We start from the raw sequence: 26869 nt of genomic DNA on the forward strand, positions 1-26869 counted from the left end.
AAAAAACAACGTTTCGGGCTCACACCTGAAGAAGGCTCCACGGCCGAAACATTGTGTTTTCTTTCTTCTCTTTTCAGCCTGGAATAAACCTATTACTTGTTCCTTTGCAGCCTACGCATGCTGACGCAGCTACCCACCGGAACTACTTGATTGATTTTTCCGATTAGATTTTACATTTAACTTGTTTTGAATAAGGGCAGCAGAGTGGGACGGTGGTTTGCATTCATGCCTCGGAGTACTGGGGCTTTGGGATCAATTCCTGGGGCACTATCTGGGTGGAGTTTGCATGTTCTCCCCGTATTGACATGGGTATCCTTCTGGGTTTCCTCCCAGTGTCCAAAGACAGAGGGAGGATAATTGGTTTCTGGGAGATCTGGTCCGGTCTGGTCTGGTTCTGAGAAGTGGGTGCCTGTGTCGGCCCTGTGATGGACTGGCGTCTCATCCAGCGTGTACCCTGTTTTGCGCCTGTTGCTAGCTGGGATAGGCTCCAGCTCCCCTCTGCTGGGTGCTGTGGTGCGAGCTATTTCTCCTCCAGTTTCGTCTGTGGAGGGTCCTTTTGTCTGCGGGCAGAGCTCACAGCCTAGGGCTGACTAACAAACCAGCTGCAACGCAGGCGACCAGGTGTAGGATGCACTTCCGATCCATAGAACAAGGCGAGAAACACATTAGACGTTATGTCAGCGCAGACATAAAGTTAACAACTAGTCACCTGACACCCGCTGTCCCACACCCAAATTGCGTCGCTCTGTGACGAGACTTGACAATTAAACGGACGCTTTTCACCTCTGATCTTCTCAAAAACACGTATACAAACACTTATGGGTATGCTGACATTACAGCTCTGCTTTTGGCATTGTGTAATTAACCCTCGAATTCTTTGTTGTAGCTTGAATGTCTGAAATTTAAAAACTATGTTTTAGATTAGAATAAGAAAGGAAAATCAACAACAGTACATTTTAATATATATATATATGAGTTGCGTGTTATGTTGATTGTTAAAAAAAAACGTTTGCAATTCGACTGCGCGGAATCGCTGCTGAAAAGGACTACAACTCCCATAATCCCTCAGAGAGGCGGTGTCAAAAAGACATTTGACGCCCATGTGATTTGAGAGTGAGTAGGGCGGGGATTCTGTTGTTTGGTTACTGTTAAGTAAAAAGTTACACAAGCAAAAGAGTGGGTTTGGTAATGTGCATTATATATCCGCGACATCGTATTCGCAGCCCATACTCGTAGCCGGGGATTAGACCAGACTTTTTTGTTTTACAAATAGTCATTCATTTATGCAGGAAAGACATTTGTCCAAAACAGGTTTGCCTGTCTTTTCCACGGATAAAACGCGGGATGTTGTGTAATGATAGCAAGGTTTTTTTTTCTGTCAATTTATTATAAAAGGAATTTGATTTGAGTTTTTGAAAACTTGGAATCGGGAGTTTATTATTTTTTTTAAGTAATACTTGATGTCAGCATGTTTCGTTCAATAAAATAGCAAAAGCCAGAAACAGCCTTTCTCCTGTACGTGCGTGGTCTGGCACGTTGTATTCTCGAAAACGGATTGATTTGTAGACCTCTGGTGCGAGATGGATTTGAGCGCTGTGGTTTTAACCGTGGGAGGCTCCGTGGGGGTTTTCAGACTCGTTAATAATGGACTGGCAAAGTTGCCCATTCCAGAAACAGCTCGCCGAAACACATGGAAATGGAGGAACATCTCGACGTCTTTCATTCACAGCTTGATTACGGGAATCTGGGCTGTGCTCTGGTGAGTAGCGTATCGCCCCCGTGCATGGTGCGTTATTATTATTTTGTGCATCCCATCAGAACCTGACATTGTGAAGATCAGAATTCAATTATAAATACACCCTCGCTTTCTCCCGTCCACAGGCATATTGATCGGAGAATGGTTGTGACTCGTAGTCTGTCGCTCCAGCATCAGAATACACATGTCGCGCTCTCTTTGAAAAATGATAACCAAGTAGCCCTTAAACAGTACTTTCGGTTTTGCTTTAGTGTTTAGACATATTCAAAACTACCGTTAACGCTATCTACGGCAGCAGGAGTTATCAACTTCAAGTTCACGGAGGATCGCAAATTGCGTTTTCCCAATAAGGACGCGAGTTACTCTCCATTCTTGCGAAGCTGCGAGGTCCTTACTGATTACACCCCCCTTTGCTGTTCAAGAACGCTGAATTACTGGCAGACGATTAGTAATTGGTTGGAACCATTCCCAAATGCTTTACTGTACATTGAACCACAGATACGTTTGATATGTATGCAACTATTGTATTAACCGTGGAGGTGAATTCTAAAGAAGATGTTATTCTCCAACGTGTTTTTCAATTCCGACAGTTTCTGTCTACACCCTGAGATGGCTGAAGATTTGATCTCCACCCATTCCAGTTTCTCTCATGCGCTGGTGTCGATATCCATAGGTGAGTGTCGATAAAGAGGATGTTCATCTGCCATGAACTTTACAATTTCAAATGCCGTGGTCCTTTGCAGATACGCGTGTTAGGAAAGAATTTCGAGTCACACGCGTCTTTGACATCACGTGGAGCATTTGTTACAAAATCACACACGTGGAGTTGGGCGGGGCAGTCCGCGCTTCTGCTATTAGAGAAGACGCGGAGATTGTTGACGCAGGTTGTAGTACCGCGGGTCTGCCCAAGCGATTTCATCTTGGGCGTTGAAAAGGCCTTATTTCTTAAGCAGAAACGATAAATGACTTTTTTTTTGTTGTTGTTGCTGTAGTCTCCACCGGGTCAAATTCAAGCGCTGATTGTAAAACACACCATATTGGGCAGCATTTCTGCTTGAGAGATTTCAGTAGTATTGGTTACATCACTTCTGCCTGGAATATGTAAGTTTGCACAGGATTGCCTGTGACTTTATGCAGTCTTTCAGGTATGAAGCTGCTCTGTGTCCAGTAGGACCCAGTAGGATCCCTGCTATGCATGGATGCTTTATTAACTCTCTAGATCCACCTCAAATTGTAGAGCATTGTTCATTAATGGAATGTTTATTAGATGCTTAATGAAAAGGCGCTGTCCAGTAATTTGTAGAAGTGACACCAGATAGGAAAGCACAGAAAACCCCTTCACTGAGCACAAATCATTAAACATGAAACAGGTGAGAATAGCCTAGAACAGCACAACATTTTGGTTTTTGCACCAGTCATCGATGTGGTCGTTGTTTCAGAGTTTTGTTTTGCATGGTTAGCAACAAGATAAATGAACCATTGCTGTCGTAGGACATAATGGACCTCAGTTTCTCAAGAATTCACGACATGCAGATGTCACAATGCAGTATTTCACAACGGATTTTGTGACCCTGGTCTGATGTCTTTAGGTGTGAAATAAATGTTAAAAATTTACAAAAAGCATAACCCATCCCATATGTCAGCCTCAGTACTTCCGTATTTCAGTTCCACCATAATTAAGGCAGAGAAGAGATGTGTATTGTACACGAAGCTTAATGCTAGGGCGACCCACCTGGCTGAGAAGAATGAAAACTCATCTGTAGGGTCTGTAGGGAAGGGGCTGTCAGACCCCCCCAGTATGGGATGGAGTGGTCAGCGTTGCAGCCTCACAGTGCTGTGGCCCTGGGTTCCATTGCTGTGGTGCCGTCTGTGTGGAGCTTGATGTTCGCAATGGTTTGTTCCCCCAATCCAAAGACCAGCTGGTAGGTTCAGTGGCTTCTGGGAAAACTGGCCCTGGTGTGAGTGTGTGCGCGTGGTTGTGTCTGTGTGTGCCCTGCAATGGCCTAGCTTCCCATCAGGGATGTATCCTGTCTTGCACCTGTTGGATACTGGGAGAGGTTGCAGCTCTCCCTACACCTGAACTGGATAAAGCGATCCCACAAGGGATGGATGGCCTCCGTTCATGTTGCGATTGTCTATATTTACTTCTTCGTTTACAACCTTGAAGTACTGCAGTTAACAAGTACACAGCAGTCAGATCAGTCCCCGATTCTTTCCCATTCAACGAACTGTCCTCAAGAACTCAAGGGCGGTTTAAGAAATGTAGCCAAAATTCCAAGCAGCTTAACTTCAGATTTACGTAGGAAGGTGAGAATATTTAACATAGCAGAGGATGACTGCCAGCACAGAATTCCAAATATTATTTGTTCTACTTTTTCTTTCTACTTTCTTCCAATATGCCCTCTTGTTATCTTACCAAACTGGCAAGACAGCTTTCTGAAGCTGCTCTTGTTGACTGCAGCAAGCTGGGCAGCTGAGATTCTGCAGATTCCTGGGATTTTTCCCATTCTTGGAAGAGTCCCACCCATCGGGCGTTGGCAGGGACTTGCCTCGATCAATGGGGGGCTTTATCGCCTGTCCCAGGCACGGGGTCGCCCCCTTCAGATCACATGACCGTTCAAGAATGGGCTGCAGCTCAAAACAAGCCTTCCTCTTTTTACTTTAACGTGAAACAGAGTTTCTTTTTCTGTTCGCACAGTTACAAAGGCGCCTATAGATCACAGACTTCCTTCTCTCCCAGTGTGGTCAGAGGAAAGGATAACAGCTGCCTTTGAAGGCTTCATTTGTAATAATAATGATAATGTTTCTTTATTAGCCCTATACAATTTCTTGCATTAGGAATTTGTCTTTTCACATACCCCAGCTTTTCTCCATGAGACACAAGACAGGGAGTGAAGCTGGGGGTCAGAGCGCAGGGTCTGCCATTGTACGGCGCCCCTGGAGCAGTTAGGGTTAAGGGCCTTGCTCAGGGGCCCACTGGAGTAGGATTCCTCTGCCGGCCGTGGGATTTGAACCAGCAACCTTCCAGTCACAGGCGCAGATCCTTAGCCACAGAGCCACCGTTCCGCCCCAGCCACAGAGCGAACTCCTTTAAGCCATTTGAGATGCTGTATTGACTTTTAGAGCTGTCCCATGTATGTTACCCATACATGGATAACACACACAGCTGTGGGTCCAAAAAGCTGTTCAACATGGCTCTCATTGCCAATACGGGAGAGAGGACACAGGGTGCTTGGTTTTTTAGTACAACAGTGTTTTCTTTTCATAGACACTAAGCAGCCCAAAATCTAACTCCATCAAAAAGCCCTGCGCTGTGTGGTTAATTAGCTGTAGAATACGAACTGAGGCCGTGACGGCATTTAGTCACTAAAAGCACTTCGCAGCTGCCAATGCACAGAGAAAACAGATAAGGGGGGATGTTATCATATGTGTACTTCACAGAAGGAAAGATTTTGGCTACAGAAGTTTCTCTTTCGGTTACGTCACTCTTCAGGAAGCCTTGCCTTATCGGCCTGTGAAAGGCATTCAAATAACCGCTTGGCAAACAGCGAATCGCCGTCTCGTTTCTGAGGCCCACTGAGATGCGCACCTGGGCGTCTGGGTGAAGGCCTGTGCTGTGACGTGGTTCCTGCTGTCCTTGCGTCATTAGAGGAAATGAGCTTTGTGTGGTGGAGATGATACCTGCAAGGATGACGGGTGTATTTACGATACAAACGTGCTGAAGAGCACTTGCAAAGGCAAGTCATTGATAAGTGTCCTGGACTCTTCTGGATTTATTTATTCGTTGAATACAGAAAATATCATTCATGCGCGCATTAGCTCGGAATTGGCTTTTGTGAGGTCGATTTTTTTTTTCCCCCCGCATAAAAACCGTGTGGGTTGAGAGTCTGAGTACAGGAAATGATTTTGCTTTGAGGTTTCAAGAATTTTGAAATGCGTTGTGCTTTTGCAACCCCTCACTATGATATGTCATTCGGGTTTGTTTCCTATGAGAAGCGGGGTTGGTTACTGGCACCAGGACCGCTATGAAGGATGGTTCTGCCTGCAGATGTTGCGCGTTGGTAGCTTTGAGACCAGTCCCATCTTTTGAATTTCCATGAATGTTCCTGGAAGTTCTGTCATTACCCTTCAGTTATCACAGCATAACTAGTTCTGCTCACATGCTCACTCTGCTCACTAGTTCACATGCTTCTGGCTGTGATCGTCTCGTGATGATGTTTCAGAGAGTGTCTAATTGCTGTCAGACCCTTATAATACACAAATCTCTCCAGAGCTCTTTTCTGCTCTCTGTCCCCTGAGTCTCCTTACACATTTTGGATCTGTCTGCGGTTAAGGAGCCTCAACACTTTCTTTTCGGATTGCAAATGAGCACTGCAGCTATGCTACCCAAATGGCCCATCTCTGTTTAATTCCACTCCTGCAAACACATGGAGAATAGGAACATCTGGATTGCTTCCAAGGTAACCTGATGGACATAACAGTATAAATTGAGTGGAGAGTAGATTTTTTGGAATGTGAATTTTAAATAGGTCATAGGATGTGATTTCTATACGATTAAAGAAATTATGTCCGTATATTCGTATCAATATATACGTGACTGAAAAAACTCTGCGTTTGCATGGGCTGCGAAGATGATCGTCGTGTCTCGTATTCCAAGAGAGATTGTTTTGTTCATCATTTATTATTTAAGCCTTATCAGTCCCTCCATAAGCTTGTACCCTATGCAACGACCCATTTTCCCCCATTCTAGAATGCTGTCACCATGGAGACACTGTTAGTGGGCGACAGATATAAATAGCAGCCTGGAACTGACATCTTGGAAACCATTCCATGGTGTCGCCATGGTAGCCCGGGCCTAGCAACTGCGAAATGTCAAAGATGGCTGCTGCATTAAAAAAAACCCATATCAATTATTGCATACATGAAGGGAAAAGCACAAGACTGGTTTGCTTTTAGTGTTATGGGTGAAGTGAACGGGGGAAAATGTGGACTTTTTTATTATGGACACATAGGAATGAGTTTCCTAGAGTTGCACATGATTGCATGCGAGACCGATGGTGAGGTTCGGATGTAGTAATTATTTGGCCCTTTGATCTACCTTGTACTTCTCTTTTCTTCTAGGCTACTTCATCTATGACTTCTTTGACATGGTCTTGTATCAGAAGCTACACCAGTCCTGGGAGCTCCTTTTTCACCACATAGTGGTAAGTCTCTCCAGGAGTTAGGTAACAGAGACGTTCACATTCATGGGAGCACAGACCTTTCCTGTTAATGTGTTTTTTTTAAAACACATGGGGCTCCATAAGGAATTCGAGATCCACTAGAATCTTGAAATGTCTAGGAAATTTGAGATTCCATGTAAAAAAATCAGACTTGTGTTGCATGTCTGTCCTGTTTTTGATAAAAAAGAACCTCACAACTAGTCCCGTTTTTCAAGTCTAACTACTGCAGACATAAGTACTAATACTAGCAATGTTATTCACTAATTTATTTAGTCTGGTAATCTGTTGTACTGTACGGATTTTACATTGATGGATCTTTTTAGCACTCATTCACCCTTGCAGATATGTCACATGCGTTACCTTATTTGATACCTATTGCTGGAGCTCTGTAGAAGTCATTAAAATAAGGGAGGACTGGAAGAATTTCGCAAGGAGTACTTCTCCTTACCCATGACCCATGAAACCATCCTGCAAGATTTGGTATGCTGTGTAGATCACACACTCCACACTGCATCAACACAGGGCTGGATTGAAGATTGATAGAATATGAGTTGACCAATCAGGTGGAAGAGCATCCCTCTCCCTTATTAGAAAGCTCAGCTCAGGAAGAATTGCTGTATGTCTGAGCCCCTCTTGCCACTCTGCCCACTTGAACAGTGCTGAATAGCTCCTACGTTTGAGTGTCAGATAATGTGTACTATCTCATAGCGCATTGAAATCTCTTTAGAATGAGCTCTATACATATTCACTGTGACTTTGTTCACATTTGGTGCTTGAATCACAATGGTGTTATAACAGGCAGGATGTTGCTGTTCAGACTAGACTTCTTTTTGCAAACATTCAGATGCTTCTCATTCAAAACTCAGGCCAGTCATCCCTTGTGCTGGACGTCTTGAAGTCAGATCATGTGTCGAGTATTCTTTCATTCCCAAGAACAAACCTGGCATTTCTTTCCCAAGTTGTCCAGGTATGAAGCTTTTAAAATGAATGCAACAGAGACAGTGGCAAGCACATCCTTCTTGAGGCCTGCCTGTGTCTTCCATTGAGTCTCTGTGTACAGTGTTACAAGAACCCCAAGCAAGAAACAACAAGTTGTGTACAGCAGTGTGAAACATAATCAGTGCAGTAGAAGCAAAAAGCTTAAATGACCTTTATTTGAATGTTTGCATATATTCATTCAATGCTTTTTACTGTGTAGTATGTTAGCAGGTTTGCATTTTCTTGGTGAAAGTATGGAAAAGTCTGATCTCGGTGACTGACCGACTGAACTGCGCTAAGCCCTCTTCAGTCTGGTTCAGGAATGCACACCCTTGTATTTTTAAGGTCAGCTCATCAATCTGGCTCTGATCACCGATGAAGGGGATGGGTGTGCCTTGCTCATTGTCTGTTTGAGTATTTTAACTGCAACCAGCACAGTGATTTCACTTATTCCCTAAGGCACATTTAAGCTCTATGGTGCAACACACCTGCACAAAGAAACCCATAAAAAACTCGGTTTTGGAACTTCTTCTGTTTTCCTAAAAAGAAAAAGGAGCTGGTTCTTTTTTCCGAAGCACCGCCAACCAGGATGAAGCATTCAAAGAATGTTTTTTCTGCTGTCTCGTTTGGTGAAAGCATCTAAAAATACAGCGGAAAGGTTCTCTGGAAGCCTCCCAAAAGTATCCTGACCACTTCTAAGCCACATTACGTCATCTCTTCTCTCTTTGCTCTGCTGGGGAAACAAACTTACTGCATCTTCCTTTGTGTTTCTCTTGCTGCTGTGCTTCTGAAGAAGAGCCTTCCAGAATTGAACTAAAGAGTGTGAAAATCACACTCCCTCATCACATATGCTCAGAGGTTGGCTGTGTCCTCAACCTAATACCCTTCTTTTGCAGTAAAAAAGAAAACTACCAAGATGACAAGTCTGAATCATCCCTTTACTATATTTGATTTTCCCATTGCATTTTTTGTATTGTTTTTACATTAGTTATGGTGTGCACTGTACTTCAGCATATTAACATTCTTCCTCCATTTGTTTGTGAAATTGCATGGCATTGTTGTTTGATTTCCTTTGCTTACATCTCTTTATGGACGTACTGATAGTATTTTCACATACTGTATGCACCCTTGAATAAGACGTCGATTTAATACATTCCTATCATTCTAATCATTTTCGTGTGCCCTACATCACAGAAACATCTATTCATCTGTACATGTAGGACAAAATTATTTTGATAAAGTATCACTTAGTGCAAATCCATAAACAACTACATTTCCCAAGGTGCACTGGTGAGCCTGGCCTGCCAGCCATGCAGGTTTGAATGATCAAAAAGCCATCTCTCTTTAGCTCAGGTGTGGGCTGCTAGGGTAGTGTTGTCCACCTGCACTGCTCCACTCAGCAGGGCTTCCCACACTGGGAGCTGTGGCATACTCTCAGGCATGCTGCAGAAGCAGGAGGGAGAGACCGGGTTTAAAAAGTGGGAATCAGGAGCTTTGTTCACTTTATGCCCTCTGAGACATGCTCACATTTCACATTACAACAGGAAAAAAAAATGAAGCCAAACACTGCATTTCTCATTATAATTGTAGTCTGTTTCAGTCCAGACTAAACCTTATATGTTGCAACGTTTGTTAATTTAAAGTCATTTGGGGTGCCCTCAGAAATAAGGACATGAGCTGAAAAGGTCTGGGAAGCCCTGCCCTAAGTGTCAGTCCACGTTCTGTCTCCATAGGGCCATTCATACATTCCTTGGCCAAGAACTGACCTTGATCCTTGCAAAGAAAAGGGCCGGCCATGCCGAAGGGGCGTGAATGATCTCGGACAAACAAAAGCATTTTAAAGGCCCCCTCCCTGGAGGAGAGGAGAAAAATGCGCAGGACAGGCAGCGGGAAGCGGAACGTTTGCCGTATTTAACAGCTGTTTCCGAGCCTGGGGCGTCTGGGCTGCTGGAGGAGAGCCGGAGAAGGTGTGGAGAATTTTCCCACTCCACGGCCTCTTGTGTCCTGGCTGACCGCCAGCAGTAACGCAATCCGCACCCCACCCCCACAGCTGCTTTCAGGAAACGGGAAGTCCTGCTGCCTGTGCAAGAGTGGGGATTTTGTTGATCTCTCCGCACTCGGGCGTCCAGAGCTATATTGGACAAAAAATAGCAACGCGTGAGGTCAGACCCAGCAGTTCACAGTACAGTACAGTACCCTCAAGATCGGGAAGCTGCTCTTTCTGCACGAGAGGCCAGAGCGCTAGGCCTCTTTTACTGAAGCTGCTTTTACATATAATCACAAAATAAAGGCATGAAAAGGCAGTGATTTTGAAACAAAGGTATTAGGCAGATGAATCTGTAACTTAATATTTTGCTTGAGCTTCATAGGGAACTCCCTATCCCTACTTCAAGACTGTTGCTGTTGCAAACCACACAGGTGTAAAAATGCTTAGTTGGACCCTCGTCATGCCATGATGGAGTAGGATAAAGACATTTATAGCGTTTGTAATTTCTCAAGTTGTTGTAAGCCCCGGCACTGGATGATTTTGAGACTCCTTCCACTGTTAGTTTGCTTGTACACAGTTTGAAGGTGTTGAAAAGTGGCGAAAGCAACTGAGAGCTGGTTCAGTGTTCAGTTGAAAACCTGCCTTGGTCATGTGGTTTAGATCCGAACTTCTTTTTTTGCAAGCAGGCCTTGAGGTAAAAAGAGAAGCCTTTTTGCTCATCTTCGGTGGGGAGGGAGGCGATAAAATTTGGAACTTATGTATGTACGTTTGCACATCAAAGGGAGCAGTTTGTTTCTTTTAGTGAAACTATGTTCCCTTTTCCAGAAATTGCTCTCATCCAACTTTTATCAATCATAATTGAGTTTCTTAATTGAAGCATGGGGTTTCCTCATGGAGACACTGGCATGCTGCAGATACACATGAAAAGGCACGGGATTTGCCTTGTGATTTTGTTGTTGGAGGCCTGACTGTCTTTTTTTTTCAGTAACTTTAAACATGTTAACCAAAAGTGTAAAACAAAGAAACGGACAGAAAAGAAGGTTTGGGAGACAAAGGCACGAAGGTTTCGTCTTGTTTGCAAGTGTTCTTACAGTATGTGAACGTGTAATAAGATCCCTTGAGCACCTAGAGTACACAGCGTGCACAAGGGACTAGATTCATATGATAACGCCTTCAAGGTATCAGCTGCGTTCTGTGAAGAAAATATGAGTGAATCATTCAGTGATGAGGATTCTTGTATATTGTCCAGAAGCAATTCCGAGAAAATTACTTCATCTATGATGGTCACATTCCAAATAGTGAGCGTGAAAGGTTTGTGTGAAGCCTCGATCAGAAGAGTAGACGCAGAAGACGTCCTATGTCTGCAGCCCTCCTTTCTGAGTTGCGAGCGCTCGCAGCCGAGTATTGTAATGGTGGGGCGCAGATAAAGGGCAGAAAGGGGTGTGTCAGCATGCAGGAATGCTGTCCGTTGAGAGGCAGGAGCACAATTTTTCCTGCGTCTGAGAAAAGAGCTGTTTATGTGGATGTTGTGTTCCAAGAGCTGGAATGTTGGGAGGGAAAATCGTAGAGGTTAAGTGGAGTGTTCCTCCTATGACCTAATGTGTTTCCTCAGGAGGGGGAAAAAAATCAGTCCATAAATTTCGCAGGCATCTCCGGAGAGAATGTAAACATCCCATTCCATTCCCAGCCGGAATGCTAAATCTGCGTGTGTCGGGTGGGTTTTCTAGCCCTGCCTTTATGGAGTGCGGCGCACTCTTTTGAGAGAGCCGTCCCTCACTTTTCATGAGATCTGAGTTGTGAGAACTGGCACCTTTATGGACCTGGAAAACCAAATAAAAAGCAACATTTCCAGCTAAAATCAAAGATTTATACAGGACTCTGCAACTGTTGGTGCTGCCCTTCAGTAATACCGAACCACATCTGTAAAGACATTTGTGGATATTTCCAGTGGAACAGCACTGTGGTGAGGCAGTAAAGCTTTCTCACAAAACACTGTTTGTGAAAAGGAAAAAGTGGCAAATAACCTAAAGAATCCAAAGACCTTTTTTCTCTGCAAACTCCAAGGATTGTTTTTGCAGTTAATTCTGAATGCCACAGTAATGGTTGGCAGTGATATTAAGTGGCTTGATATGATTCACTGCGTCTAAAGAAACGTGGAAGTTGTGTGTTTTAAGTGGGAGAATTGTAGCAAAAAAAGTGAAAGGTACAGGTCTGGGTACATTCATCTCAACAACAGTGTGAATAAATACGTCCAAAATACAGGGGTGGAAAGACCCACAGCCAGCCAGATGATGACGAAGAGAAAGCTACTCTTTTGGCTAAAAATAAATCTTTATTGGTGTGTGAATGACGTGGCTGGAGTCTGGCACTGGGACTTGAACAGGAAGGGTGTTTTTTTTTTTTCAGGCTGCACAGTCCCAGACAGAACCCCCCCCCCCCATATGGTGCCCATATGCTCTTGGCTGAATTGAGCTGGAACTGAGGCCTCCTGGTGGGGCCTCTGCTGCCGTCTGCGGCCACAATGGCCCCAACATCTAACACTTTATAAAACTGTTAGGGTAATTGCAGACGGTAAAAATAATGTTGATTTTGAATGCAGTCAAGCCTGTGAGATTGGAAAAAACTTTAAACAGTGCAGTACAATTGCTCAGCAGTGTTCAATGTCTTTATTACATGGTCACTCCAACAGAGGTTTTAAATGTGCTGGAAGTGTTTCAGTGGTGGATTGTGTGCGGTGAGATGCCACACAGATTAGGTCCGGTCCTGGATTTTCATTTGAACATGTCAAGACTCACATGTGACCCAGGCGTGGTGCCTGGGTGTATTCCATCAGAATGAATGCAGTTGTTTGGAACTTGTTTGACAAATGCATGTCTGGCACTTGACAAGGTTTTGCATTTTCAGTGACCGTAGTCATAGGTCTGAGCATAAAGAAAGTCTGTGTACAGAGTGAGGAAGAAAAACATATTGGCATCAGCAAAGGTCTCAAAACTGCAGATTGGCAGTCGGAGATAGAAAAAAGCTTTGGTGCATAAATCCTGAGATAATCTGTGCAACAGACGCGTGATGCATCAGTGAATCAGATCAGACTCAATGCGTTTGTTCGCATTCCTGATACAGGCAATTATGGCTTTTCTGAAACCACTCTGTTAGAGAAGCCAAATCTAATGTGATTAATAGCAGGCACAGATATTTTTTACATGGAAACTGTGGTTAGAGCCCTTGAATCCATTTATCTCAGGGACAGATTGGTTTAACATTGCTTTGCAAAGGCCCATGTACTATATGTATGCAGAACAAGGTGTGGCTGTATGGGAAGAATGCTTTTGAATTCTGTTTTTGCATGCAGCAAATGTGGTTTCTACAGTAACTGGGAGGAAATGCTTTTAATTGCAGCTCTTTAAGCACCATGTTCACCCACACTCTTTGATAGCTCCTTCCCCAGTACACTAGCCCCTGCCCTAGAAACACCTTCCCACCACCTGCTTTGGCCTTTTCATCTGAAAAATTACCAAGGTTTCTATTAACAGTGCAGGGAACTGCAGTCTGTCCTCAGGTTTGAAGGTACTCATTTAGGAGCCCAGCCCAGGCGACTGAGGCATGAACCCATCTGAGTTATTCATCAGAATACCCGTTGGCCTTGATCAGAGCTCTCCAGTCTAGCTGTATGTCCAGTGGAGATAAGCTGCCACTAGCATGAGGCTCAATCGGATCACTGAGCTACTGGGAACCAAACAAGCAGGATGAGTGGGATTTGTCAACTTTATTATGTTATAGTCTCCTAATTGTTCCAGGACAGGATCGACATGTTTCTTTTTTAGTTTAATCTTATTGTCGACAGGTATTTCTGTTTATTTAGGACAAGATAATGGCTTACGATCCATGTAACTCTTGGGTACATTGCAAAACAATGAAGGTGGAGATGCCAAGTGGATTTTCTGCTTTTTTAGTTTTTGGTTAGTCTGTAAGAAAATGTGGACAAAAGAAGGAGTCAAATATAACAACAGGAAAGATCGCAGTTTGGTACTGGTGGGACTAGTTCTATTTTCACATGTGTAAAGTACAATGTGGCTCATTGTTGTGAGTGTGGGGGTGACTGAGCAGGAAGGACGGGGGGGTGAGTGTATCTCAGTGGGGGTTACTGGGGACCACACCAGGAAAATGGAAGATGAAGAATTAGTGAGCCCTTTTCAGACCAGTTTCTCTTCAGCAGTTACTGGCTCTCTCCTTCATGATGAAAAGCAGAGGTGTGTTTTTTAGGAAATAAATTTTGAATGTGCCATAATGGGTACTGTATATAACTTTTCTAGAGATTGTTGGAATAAGTTATGTAAAGGCTTCAGGAAATCTTCCATCTTATGTTTTAGAGACTATCAGACCAGACACTTGGCCTTCTGCTCTAAAGGACGCCTGTAAGTGGTGCTTATCATTAATTGTGATTCACAGGAAGTAACAGGAAGACTGGGCTGAGCAGCAGAAGCTCCTTCCATAACACTGCGGCCGTTGCCAGGCAACCCCATTACTTCATGAAAAACAAATCGGTGGTGAAAGAAAGATTAGCAAGTTAAAATAAATATTCCATTATGAGCTGCAATAAAAAAAGCCATTCATTCACTTTTTTTTTCCGCCTTCTCCTGCTGGGTCACGCTGATCCAGATTTTAATCTGTGTTTAGGGTACAGCACGGGCCACCAGACGCCACAGTTCTAACCTTCGTGTTCCTAATCCATCCAAACAGACGATAAGATGGTTAAGGGCCTTTTTGCGAAAGTGGAAATGAAATGGCTGGAGGCTAAGTGCACCTTCTTTCAGTACGTTTTGCGGAAACACCAGTGCTCTTGTGTGCGACTGTTAATCATTGATGAAGTACCAGTTTGCTTGGGAGCCATGAGGAGCTCAGGGGCATCTGTCTGATAGGAACATCTCAGTAGGGTGAGGGTAAGAAGGGGGGGTGAGCAGGGAAAGATAGTTGTGCAAGGAGCTCCACACACGTTTTCTGTGCCAAATACCACAATGCCCGAGTTTCCAATGACCCCAACCGGATCATTTTTTCTTTACAATCAGCGGGCCTATATACCTTTATGTACTTGTAAATGGACTTTGATATTTGCCTTTGTTTATAGCCTACTGCCATGACTGGGAATTGAGAAACAGGCTTGTGTTGCTGTTTATTTGCAGCTCAACAATAAATTTGGTTGCACAATGTATAGTGCAGAAAAGCTTTTATTCGTTCAGGTGAGTTGTCGACACATTTGTCACTGCCATGCTGTTTCCAAAGACGCAGCGTGGGTTGGCTCATGGTATTTTTAATTTCTGAAGTCGGCCGCAGAAGTATGTTCATCCGTCCCCGTCAGCATCGTGAACTTAAACAAGGAGTCCTCCAGTTTATCTCAAGGGCGGTCCTGGAGTCTGTGAGGTGTTTGTGTGCGCCCATTATCAGAAAGACGCTTATTCCTACTGAGGGTCACAGAAACGCAGAGCCTGTCCTGGCTGCATACAACATAAGGCAAGACTACACCCTGAGCAGGATGCCAGTCGATCAATGGGCACACAAGCACATTGGGGAAAATATGGAGATGCCATCTAGCATAGCCTTTATCCATGGAAGTTGGGAGGAAACTAGCACCGGGCGAAATCTCATGTCAATAGAGGGAGAACATGCACACTCCACACAGACAACCCCCCCACACTGAACCTGTGAGGTGTGAGTGACGAGCTCTATCCTGCCGTCTCTGTGCCGACCTTCAAGCACAAATTCTTGCCAGCAAATTATACTAAATAACATTGCACGGTAACATTACTGAGGCTGTGAATATGTTTTTCAGCGATAACTTTTCTTTATTAAACTGCAGCATGGTGACACAGTAGGTTGCACTGTCACTTCACAATTTCCTGAGGTCCTGTGTTCAAATCTGTTTCTGTCTGCATGGAGTTTGCATGTTCTCCATGCAGCATATTCAAATGAGTTTTCCCGGGGTACACCAGTTGTATACGAGTCCTGCTAGCGTGCTGTCCAGGGCAGTCCGGCCCTGTGCTTGCCAGGATCGTCAACCAACTCACCATGGCCCTCTGGGAAAAAATGATCACATTTTTGCTGTTCAGTTCTGATCAATAAATGTTTTTGTATGCATTGCATTTCTTCCCATCCTGCTGCATTTGAATGTGCGTATACAGAGCCCCGCTGAAAAATTGAATGCACGAAAGAGGGGTTTGTCTTGCTAGACTGGTTGGTTAGGTTACAATGAGGTTTTCATGAGAATTATCTGTTAATATAAATATGTCGCCTTTTAGCAGCCAGAACCTGTTTTGTGTTTTTTTTTTTTTTGTTTTAGGAGGAAATGGAAGAATGTGAAGGGCCTGTGGGCTGTTTTTGTTTTTCTCTGTGTTTGGGATGCGCTAGCCAAAACACGTCAGCTTGCCAAGTGTGTCAGTGTCTCCGCGGGGGAGTTCTGCTCCTCCTCCTGTGGGCTGAGAGAAGACCCGCCTCTCGTTGGCAGCACACTGGCAAGCTGGCATGGACCCTGCCTAAACTAGGGGCACAAGGCTGATAGATCTCAGCCAGCGGGGAGCTCAGAAAAAACCCCTGTTGAGTGCCGAGTTGAAATGGGGCTGAGTAATAGTAATATTTATTGTCTCTGATCCAGATCAATTTCGGATTCCTGCTCTGGTCACTCTTTCGTTTGGACTTGTTTATTCTGAGGACAGTGTTCAGTTGTTAAATACTGTCTTTTTTACTTCTGTTGTTTTAACCTTCGGTAAAGTTTTGTGTACTTGAGGCAGTATGAGAGATAACAGTTGGGTGAGGGGATGGTGACGATTGTTTGTGAGGGATGTCAAGTAGAATTTTTCCCCAGTGCGTTTCCCCAATTCTGATTCCAAAGGCTCGGTCACATTGGAATTGGAAAAAAGACACTTTCAGCTTCTGACATTTTTCGCCACCTGTACGATTAGCTCCTGAAACCTCCTGTTTTCCTACGAGTGTGAATTGGCACTCGGAGGCGAATTGGTTCAGTCAGGCACTGTTGAGGCTGAGGGTGATTTAGAGACCCACATGTGACCTTTACCCCAAGAATCATGTGAGTGGCCCCATGCTTTCATCAAAGCTGCATGTTTCACACTCTAAATGAATCACATGCTGCTGTTGCGCCTCTTGGAATGGGCACTGAGTGATGTGTTCTGTTCATTTCCTCTGTAAAAGCCCCCACTCTTATACAAGGCTGGCGTGGTAGAGTTTATTTGGTTATTAGCCACTTTCACTGTGATTCTCCATAGTATTTTGCCTTGACCTTTTATGGACCAATTGTACTTTCAGTATGCACTACTATACCAGCCTGTGTTCACGTGGTCTTGCTGGTGAAAACATGGCAAAATATTGAGAAACCAAATTAAATTACAAAATTTAAGAAGACCAAGGTTTAAAATGTGAATGTTTTGCAAACATTGTATGATAAACTTGAATAAAATGAGGACGAATCCATGGTTGCACATCTGTCCTCTATGAATATCAACCCTGGGAAACGCTGGCCCTGCTTTTTTGGTTCCTGTTGGGATTAGTCTGTTTTGTAACAGGATTACTCAATGAAAAAACCTGACTCTGTTGTGGCTTCTGAAGCAGATTTAGTAGGGATTATTTGAATAAGACCTCCAATGCTGAATCACAGTAATCTCCTAGCGCTGCCTTTGGCTCTGGCCAGTTGCTTGGATTATCCTGTCTAGTGTTGAGGGTTTTGTGCTGGGGTTAACATTTTTACCTACCTTTCACAGTAGGCATTAGCCATGCCCAGTGTTTACTCCTCTTCAGCCAGAGGTCACCAGGTCATAGTCTGGGGTCAGTCCTGACATCCAAGTTTGCCTGAGTCTCATTCTCATGTACCAGAGAAAGGCCTGGTTGTTACAGGCAACTAAATGGAAGTACCAGATCGTACAGGGAGATAAACTAGAATTTTTTTTTCTACTCCACTGCAGGGTTTTTAATCTAGCCTATATGACTGCTGTAAAACCTGACGGCTTCACTAAAAACCACTTAAGGTTTAAGTTAAATTATTTGCTTGGACAAAAGGACTAAGTCCACAATATTGGTCATCACTGATAAGCTGAAGTGCTTTATTGTTTAAAAAGTACTGTGTTTAAAAGAACTGTGTCCACAGAAATGTGTGTGTCATTAATCCTTCAAAGTTAAGATGGCATCTTCTGAGCATTCCCTGATTAATGCGTTCAGTTGTCCCTTAAATGTTTAGGCATGTTTACACACTGGGGGCAAAAAAATGTGACTCCCTTATAGGAGTAGTGAACCCCCAGGTCTTCTCCCAACATCGGCATGAATAGGGACTGACTTTTTTCCTCTTGCCTTTGTGCGGACCTTAGTTGTCTCTGCTTGAAATGAGCCAGGTTAATCTTTGTCCCCCCTCTGCACAGCTTTCACAGTTATTTTCCTTACTGGTGTTGTGTGGTGCCCCTCTGCACCGGGAGAAGATGCAGGTTGTGCTGATCTGTGCTGTGATAAGCCGAGTTGAAGATTATTAGCTGGCTTGCGGTGCTCAGCTCCTGAAAGTTGTGTAAGAGAGCCGATGTACCTTTTACTTCGAGGTCTTCGCATGTTGTGCTTTGTAAACAATGTCATGCACCTTGCAAACTTGCTCTTGTGGCAGTCTGGATTGAGCACACAGCTAGCAGAGCCCTGGAAAGGGGTCGAGTGAGAGGTGGGGTCGGATCTCCTATCCGGATTGAAGGCTCGTATGACTTCCATCTTATTGCAGGTGGTATAACAATATCAAAGCTTAATATGAACGCTGAAGACGGAAAATATGTCAAAAAAGGCAAATATGCCTACCTCATCTAGCACAATTTCCAGCTGTGCTATCGTCTGACTTGACAATTGAACTGAGGCTGAAGCAGGCTTATATAACATCTGAATATGAAACGGATTTATGAATCTGGTGTAAAATGTCTTAGTAATTCAAAAGCATACAGCAGTTTGTTACTGAAACTCTACCCACCAATATTGATTTTTACATTCATACATTATTAGCAGACTTCAAATGATGTAACAAAATAGCCTAATCATAAATAATTAATGGGTTAGCTTGCAGTCTACTGAATAGTCCGTGTGCTTCTGTGAAGTTTTGAAATGGTGATGTTCTTTGTGAGGCTACATTGATACCTGCACTTTGGCGATTGAAGCATTATTAGGTGTCGCACTGTAATACAGATGAGAACATTGCCACAGTGTCTCCTTCGCAGCTGACAGATTCACACCCACTGTCCCCTCACTGGAGTGACAGGGGGTGCCTGGCCCTGCACTGAATGAAAGCTAGTTGTTACACAGCGCTACAGTCCTGACTCCGAGACCGTAGCTTTGTGTGGAGCGCCACCTAGTGGAATCTGCTGTTAAGGCTGTAAAACGCCGATCGAGCTCAACGTTAAGCAATACCGTTGTTAAGATGTTTAATGGTGCTGGCGTCTTAAATAAACAACAGCCCGTTGTGTAGCATACACATTTTGTTCCTAGCATACTACCAGCATTTATGAGAGTGGTTAGTTGGTCTGTATGTCTTTTTTTTTTTAAAAGCCAGATTAAAAATATACTGGATAAAGAAGTTAGAAAATGGGCGGATGAAAGAAATATGGTCATGAAGAATCGTTTCTGCTTCTTAATGTTTGTCTTCTTATGATTATTTGTGCTTTAAAGCATCACAGTTTAATAACCCAGTTACTCTGCAGTACCATTACTACTTGACCCAATGGTACATCATTACAAAGAATGCACAAATAAACCAAGGAAATTACCCCCAGATCTCCTCTTTGTAGATTAGTTTTCTTAATTGCGTAAGTGGTCTTTAGTGCATCACAGAGCACTCAGCCTTTACTGCATTATAAAGGCTTAAAGTCTCGGTGATGTGGTTATGTGATACTGGATAAGTGCCACGACCTTCAAGCAGAGCCTGAGGTTATAAGACAGCACCGCCAGGGCTCTAGGTAAGTGGGGTGTCGGTGATGGTTTGTGCAATGGTATCAGTTCTCTGTGAATCCAGACTCAAAAAGTCAGTGCAGAGTTAATGGTATCTGTCCTCTATGTGATCATGGTGGAAAACTACTGTCCCTGACTGTACTGCGTGTATTACTGTAGTACATCATGCAATGCAGGATCAACAGAAGCTGTAGAGGTAGATGTAAACTGGAATGCTTTCCTAATTCGATAGGTATTCAATTTGGTCATCCTTTTTTCCAAGCTCTTGTCTTTTCAAAAAGCCGCCCAGTCTCTGAAACGTTAAGTTTCCTTTGGGGTTCAGACACTACTTTGGTGTAGCCGACAAAAACATTTGAAGGAAAATGAGAATTTCAAAATGTAGATGTGGGCTGTGCAGATTGGGTCTTTTCCTGAAACGCAAGTGGCTGCCTTCTGCCTTAGCTGTGGCCAGGCTGTGGTTGGACCTGTGACTGCATCTTACAGGTCAGTATAAAAAGGTGGCTTCTTTCCTGTTAGTTGCTCTGCCCTGCCTTCTCAAGGAATATTTAAGGTGACAATAGTAAAAACAGTTGTATTCAAGGAGCATTAAGATTACTTTCTTTTTTTTAATAACTAAAAAATGTAAGATATGTTTGAGGGGAGTCCATTTTATAAAATTGCATCTTAGGATTTTATGATGGACCATATACTGGGCAATACTGTTTTATATGTGTCACTACCAGGCCTCGTGCTCATGCAGAACAAGACTTTGTTAACCTGACTGGGCAATACTCGCTAAACATTAACGCTGTTTGTGGAAGTACAATGAAGTTTGTACTTTTAGTTTTTGAAATGGAACTGAACCATTCACTCCGATATACACTTTTATAGTTGCTCCTGCAGTGTGGATAGTACTTTATTACACATTGGCTTTAGTGTCTTCTGATGCTTAGTTTTGAGCAATTAACATTGTGAAAGAGAGACAGAAAAGTATTGCATTTACAGTTGTTGAAACCTTAAAAGGAAGAAAGTAAAATTTTGCAGAACAGAAAAAGTCAATTTCTGTTTGCCTATTACTTGCTAGATAAGGTGACCATCTGGCCTCGTAGTTTCTATGACAGCACATGACGTTTGTGTGATATCTGGAAAATCAAACCTCTGTGTCATGCAGGGGTTGGGTTAAGACTGATTGGGGTATTTTTACAGATGTGGCATCATGTCTTTCCATCCATCCATGAATTATTTAACCACTTCTTCCAATTCAGGATCGCAGGGGAGCCGGAGCAGGAAAGGGAGGGTACACACCACTGGACAGGACATCAGTCCATTACAGGGCAGACCCACAGACACAGATGCGCGCACACACTCTCACTAGGGTCAATCTTCCCAGAAGCCAGTTAACCTACCAGTATGTTCTTAGACTGTGGGATGAAACCATAGTACCCAGAGCAAACCCACACAAACACAGGGAGAACATGCAAACTCCACGCAGACAGCACCCCAGGAATTGAACTCAGGGTCCCAGTACTGTAAGGCAGCAATGCTAATCTCTGCAACACCGCGCCGCCCCCCCCACAGACAGGTCTAGTATTTATTTTGGGATGCATGCACGGAGAACTTCTTGTGCTTTTCTGATCAGGTCTGTCTACTGCTGTCCCTCCCTGCAGGTGATCATGTGCTTCGGGACCTCTGTGCTGACATGCCACTATGTGGGCTTTGCAGTGGTGGCCCTGCTGGTGGAGATCAACTCCATCTTCCTGCACCTGCGGCAGATGCTCCTGATGGCCAGCCTGTCCAAGACCACCCTGTACCGGCTCAACAGCATGGTCAACCTGGGCACCTACATGGTGTTCCGCATCAGCACACTAGCCTGGATGACACGCTGGCTGGTGATCAACCGCGACAACGTGCCTCTGCTCAGCTACACCATGGGCAGCGTGGGCATGGCCATCATGACCGCCATGAACATCGTGCTCTTCTACCGTTTGCTGCGCAGCGATTTCCTCAAATCAAGCCGCGAAACCAAGAAGGAGAAAGAAAAGTAGGATTGGCTTAAAAGCTCTTCCATGATCTGGCTGCACTCATCATTTTAGGACTCTCAGTTTCTCAAGTAATCAGGGCAACCACAAATTCAAGAAAACAAGCTCAATCCGTCAAAAATAAAGAGGAACATTCATATTGCATTGTGCTCCTGCTGCTGGTTGCAAAGAGGTCAGGCTTTATTTTCAATGTGGCATTTCAGACTGGAATTAGGTTGTGCTTTCTGGTTCAGTAGGGAGGTAGCCAGGGCTTCTGCGTTTTTTTTAAGCTTGAAATTAACTAAGAAGCGAGAGGAAGATTCTCTGTCCAGATTCTCAGTCTCCACCACCAATCTGGAACAGAGAACTGGCTGAAACAGGAGATTGTTTTTCTTGGAATATACAACTGCTTTCGAAAGTACCTTCTTGCCCGATCCAGTCAAAATGCCTGCTGTTGGGCTTGACATCTTTTAAGATACCTAAAGATTGCAGGATGGCGATTGTGATTGTGGTACAACTGTACTAGCTTTTTCTTAAAAAAACAAAAGCCCAGAAGGATTACTTTGTCCTCGGCCTGTTGACTTCCACTCACCTCTGCTCGAGAGTAGGTGCTAGCTCAGACTTCATGTTGCCACTACAGGTGAGGACTTTTCATCTCAAATGGGTGACGGTACCTAATCACTGCCTCACCAGTAACATCAGCTTTCAGTAAGTAAAAGTGAGCCATTTCTCAGACTAATGCTTTAAAAGGAGACCTTGCCTGCTCTGTGATCTCATCCTCTGCTACCTCAGAAACCTGTAGCAGTTATTTTCTGGCATAGATCTCTTGCTGTGAGTGTGGTGGGCAGTTTGTGTATTGTGCACTGTAGAATGAACTGCACAGAAAAGTAGCAAACTTGTCAGCAAAAGCAACTTCGTATTGAAACCCTTAGTTCCCTCTCTGCCACTGCCATCCTTCCAGTGGAGTTTAGGTGCCCACAGAAAGCCCCCTCCAGACTATATCTTTACTGTATACTGTGGCGTTCCTGAAACCAGGGGATTCATGTATTTGATGCCGCTCAGTCTCAGGTGATGAATACTCCTGTAGTAGCTGCTGTCTGCAATGAAAGGGGAGAGGAAAACAAAGAGGATTCCATCTCAAACCTTGTCTGCACAGAGTTCCAAGCAACCATGAACCAGTATGCTCTGCATTGAGAGGTTTTCTTTTTCTGCCAGAGGTGACATCGACTGATCGTGTCCTCAGTCTTTTTTTGTCGGCGTTATTTTTGCCTGTAATAATCGGTAAAGACAAGCCTGGTGTTTGCCCTGCTTTCTCACTGTGACAATGAATACAAGTACTAGATGGAACAGAATCAATCCTGACTGGCATTGCAGTAAACACAGTGTTTTGCAGAGATGCACACTTGTATACGCGTTCACACAACGACCTCAGATTAGCTACAACCAAGGTTGTCACTTCAGGATTAAAACCTACTGGATTCAATAACTCATGTAACATACTCTGAAATTTTATAATGAAGATTTTTTTAAAGAGTTTTTGTTATGTAAATAGGTATTTTTGGGTACTGTGAGCAGATCAACATTATGGCAAAACAGAAAACGGTATTAAGTTGTTTTTTAAGTACCTGTTTTAATTATTATTTGCTATTTGAAGGGTCACGTGCTTTATCTAAAAATCGAAACCAGAAAATGAATGGTGATGTATCCTGTCAGTGGTTGCCCTGTGTGTTGTGCACTTATTTTGCAGTTTCAAAATTATTTGAATTTCGTGTGTTTCGGGGCCTGGATATCTTTGATGTCTCACACATTCTGAATATTAATGAGTAAAATGCAACTGTCTTTAACTCCTCTTTACTTTAATTCGCTCTTGCAAGAAAAAGAATATTTCTGGCTTCCTTTTTGTAAAAAAGCAAGTCTGAACTCTGGGGTGAGTGCCACCTTCTCTAGGGGCTATAAAACCCTGCAAGCTTGACATTTTCCATGGCAGTAATCATAGACGTCAAACGTCTGGCCTATGGAGTGCTTGTTCTCGGTCTCTGACACCTTGACCCGTGAGCCCTAAGATATCAGCCAGGACTAAGAATTCAGCCTCACTTCTTCTTCACTAAATCGGATTTGTGAATCTAGAGTAGGAACAGACCCTTACGCTAGCTGTGTTGAGCTACTCTTTTAATCTCACACAGGGGTCCGCAATCCCGAAGGTGTTTTGGTGTCTCTAAATTATCAACACCTTAAGACAAGAGTCCTGGAGGGCCAGTGTGTCTGCAGATTTTCTAGTCTCTTTAAAGAAACTGGTTAAATTGTTCCAATAAAGCCAGTGATGAGCAGCTTCAGGCTGGTTTCGAGCACTTAACATTGTGAAGAAAAGATACGTTTTCCATTTATAGTTGCATTTATACCTTAAAAGAAGGAAAGTTGTGTTTTGCTAAATAGAAAAGAATATGTGGCTATTTGCATATTACTTGATCGATAAGGTGACTCTCTGGCCTCATAGTTTCTTGGAAGTTTGATTAATTCAGGTTGTCTGGAATCGGTTTGGGAAAGGTTAATTTATCAAATAAAAATATTTTTCTTTGTGCATTGTGAGACCATTCTAAAAAGCCTGTTGTGTTTGATCAGATGCTCTTCTTCACGACAGACGTTCTGTCCACTTGCAATGAAAACTGCGGACACGCTGGTCCACCTGGACCCAGACTGGAGTTCCCCATCTTCCCCTCCATTAACTGCTCCATTCGCAGAGGGTGTCTGGCTGTGTCACTCTTAGAATACGAGTCTTGTGTCTGGGGTGTCCCCATGTTTTATAGAGAAATTGCACTTCTTCTCTGTCTACTCTGTCACTGTCAGCAGTAAAGCACCCCGAAACTGAGTGAGTCAATGTGGGGAACAAGAGACCCCAGTCCCAGTGAGAAAAGGTATCCTCAGTCCCAGCTGGATCCATTTCAGTACTTGAGGCCTGCTGGCTTCTGTCATTCTCACTGCACATTGGACCTTTTGTGTTTTAAAGGTGGAATTGCCAGCTTAAACACACTCATGCTGGAATAGCCAGGTGTCTTCTTGACTCTGAAACTAGTGTAGTCCTGGCCATTCATCCATTCATCCATCTGTTCACCCATTCATCCAACCAGCTATTCATCCAGTCACAAATTCATCCACCTGTTCACCCATTCATCCCCTCGTTCACCCAACCATCCACCCTTTTTCAATCTGCTCGTCCTGGAGAGGGTCACAGCAACAGAGTCATTCAGCAAGGGGTGGTGATGGAAAGCTGGTTCCCATTGCATAGCGATTTAGTCCGTGCCATGTTTTGGGAACCGTGTGCTCTTGGTAATGGTGTATTTGAAGCACAATAACAAACAGGTTTTATCTTCTCACTTGTATTGCACATGTATTCAAGGCGTAAGGACGCGTCCTGTGGAGTATTCAGCACCTGGTGATGCCCGATTCACAGCTATTCAAACAGCTGTGCACTGGGAGCCCTGATTCCCATCCTTTATGTGGAAAGTGGGGAAACCCTTGAATTTAAAACCTCTGTTGGGTGAGGACCTGGGATTTCAACAGTTAAAAGACTGAAAGACTCTGTGACTTGCGAACTTGACACGGTTTTTGTTGCGGCGTAGTCTAACGTCAATCAGAATCTCTGTGCTTTGCTGTTGTAGTGGAAACTTGTATGGACTGTGCTGTCCTGTACTGTGCTGAAAGAAGAGTACAAAAGGGTCTTGCTTGAATCGGCAGTGTAGCAGTACCCAGTCAGAGCGCAGTGGTGATACACTAGTTTGTCTGTAATGAAGGATTCATGTTCAAGTCCTTAACTAGTTCTTTACTCTTGGTGTGGTTTACATGAACCCTAAGCATTGATCTAGTGCACTACAGTGTTTTAATGCCTCTTCCAGCTTTGTTGCTGTTAACCATGTAGTTGAAAGTTTGAAGATGAAACAATATTTTGATGAAGGCGTTAATTAGAGTGACAGTATTATGTACGGACGTAATCTATACTGTAATGGCAGAGTGACTTTTCCTCTTTAAAACCATGATACTACACTGATCATCCTTTCTTTTCACAGTTTATACAGCATTTCTTGTGCTTTAAAAGTCAGCATCGATTTGATAACTGACTTCTTAATGTGGCTATGTTAACTTGTGGTGTGAAATGGTTTAAAATATGTCTCTTTTAAACACGTACTCGTTGTCGCCAATATCTTCTAAAAATGTGTCCTTTGGTGTTAAATCAATTTGGGGAAATGGGGAAAAAACTGTAAAATATTAGCAATTATAATAATATGAAAAAATAAGTTATTGTAATAAATTTACACTGGTAAAGAATTATGAAAGTGAACCTGGACGAACACGAATTATAGAACATTCTGCTGTATTAATTAGAATGTTGTAGAACTGTCCGTTACCAAACGGCTTCACCTGTAAGTTTGGAGATGGATGTCTCGTTGCTTACGTTTTGTGATCGTGCAGTTATTTTTTATACAATCTTGTGTAAATTGTACATAGTGTACTAATTTTATTTTATATTAATAAATGACGTAAATGACGTTTTTGTAATTAATTAAAATGTAATTATCTTCTAATGTGTCATGTCTGTATATGGAAACCATGACTGTAATGTCACGAAATAAAGCTATTTCAACCAAATGGGGTTTTATCTTTGTTTAGGACCGACAGGTGGACTTGACTGTTAATATTTTCCTTGGACGGTAGGGGGAGACATCTTTGCACGGAACGTGTTTCCCTGTCCAAGGTGCTGAAAATGAAACGTGCGTCTTACTGGGAAAGTAAATTGGACAGCTAAGTCTGCGCGAGTTGTTAATTATCAATCGAGACGCATTATTGTCCCGGAAAATATACTGGAATTAAGTTTCGGATTTTTATATAAAAATAATATAACAGTAAAATTAACCTAATAGTAACATTACGTCACAGACATTAAACGCATTTTGAGAGTATTAATCTTTCT

At 43.4% G+C, this 26869-nt stretch overlaps 1 protein-coding gene across 2 annotated transcripts; it reads left to right on the forward strand.

Moving 5' to 3' along the window:
* The first annotated feature begins 1120 nt into the window (after positions 1–1120).
* tlcd2 (TLC domain containing 2) lies at positions 1121–26547 on the forward strand. 2 transcript variants are annotated; one of them, XR_015929115.1, is made up of 5 exons: positions 1121–1759; positions 2347–2429; positions 6878–6960; positions 21556–24910; positions 24953–26547. XR_015929115.1 is itself a non-coding variant. In XM_088616541.1 (4 exons), exons 1-4 carry the CDS (start codon positions 1581–1583, stop codon positions 21931–21933), a joined length of 723 nt encoding a protein of 240 aa, XP_088472667.1. In that variant the 5' UTR covers positions 1121–1580; the 3' UTR covers positions 21934–26547. The 2 variants fall into 2 exon arrangements, 1 of the variants encoding a protein (XP_088472667.1); XM_088616541.1 differs by having other exon boundaries at positions 21556–26547.
* Positions 26548–26869: the final 322 nt, after the last annotated feature.

The sequence above is a fragment of the Lepisosteus platostomus genome, chromosome 22 (genome assembly GCF_059453375.1).
Source record: "Lepisosteus platostomus isolate fLepPlt1 chromosome 22, fLepPlt1.hap1, whole genome shotgun sequence".
NCBI classification, from domain to species: Eukaryota; Metazoa; Chordata; class Actinopteri; order Semionotiformes; family Lepisosteidae; genus Lepisosteus; species Lepisosteus platostomus.

Coding starts and splice junctions, on each gene's coding strand:
- tlcd2 (XM_088616541.1), top strand. CDS start 1,581: ATGGATTTGAGCGCTGTGGTTTTAACCGTGGGAGGCTCCGTGGGGGTT. Junction 1,760..2,346: donor GGAATCTGGGCTGTGCTCTG/GTGAGTAGCGTA, acceptor CAATTCCGACAG/TTTCTGTCTACACCCTGAGA. Junction 2,430..6,877: donor GCTGGTGTCGATATCCATAG/GTGAGTGTCGAT, acceptor CTTTTCTTCTAG/GCTACTTCATCTATGACTTC.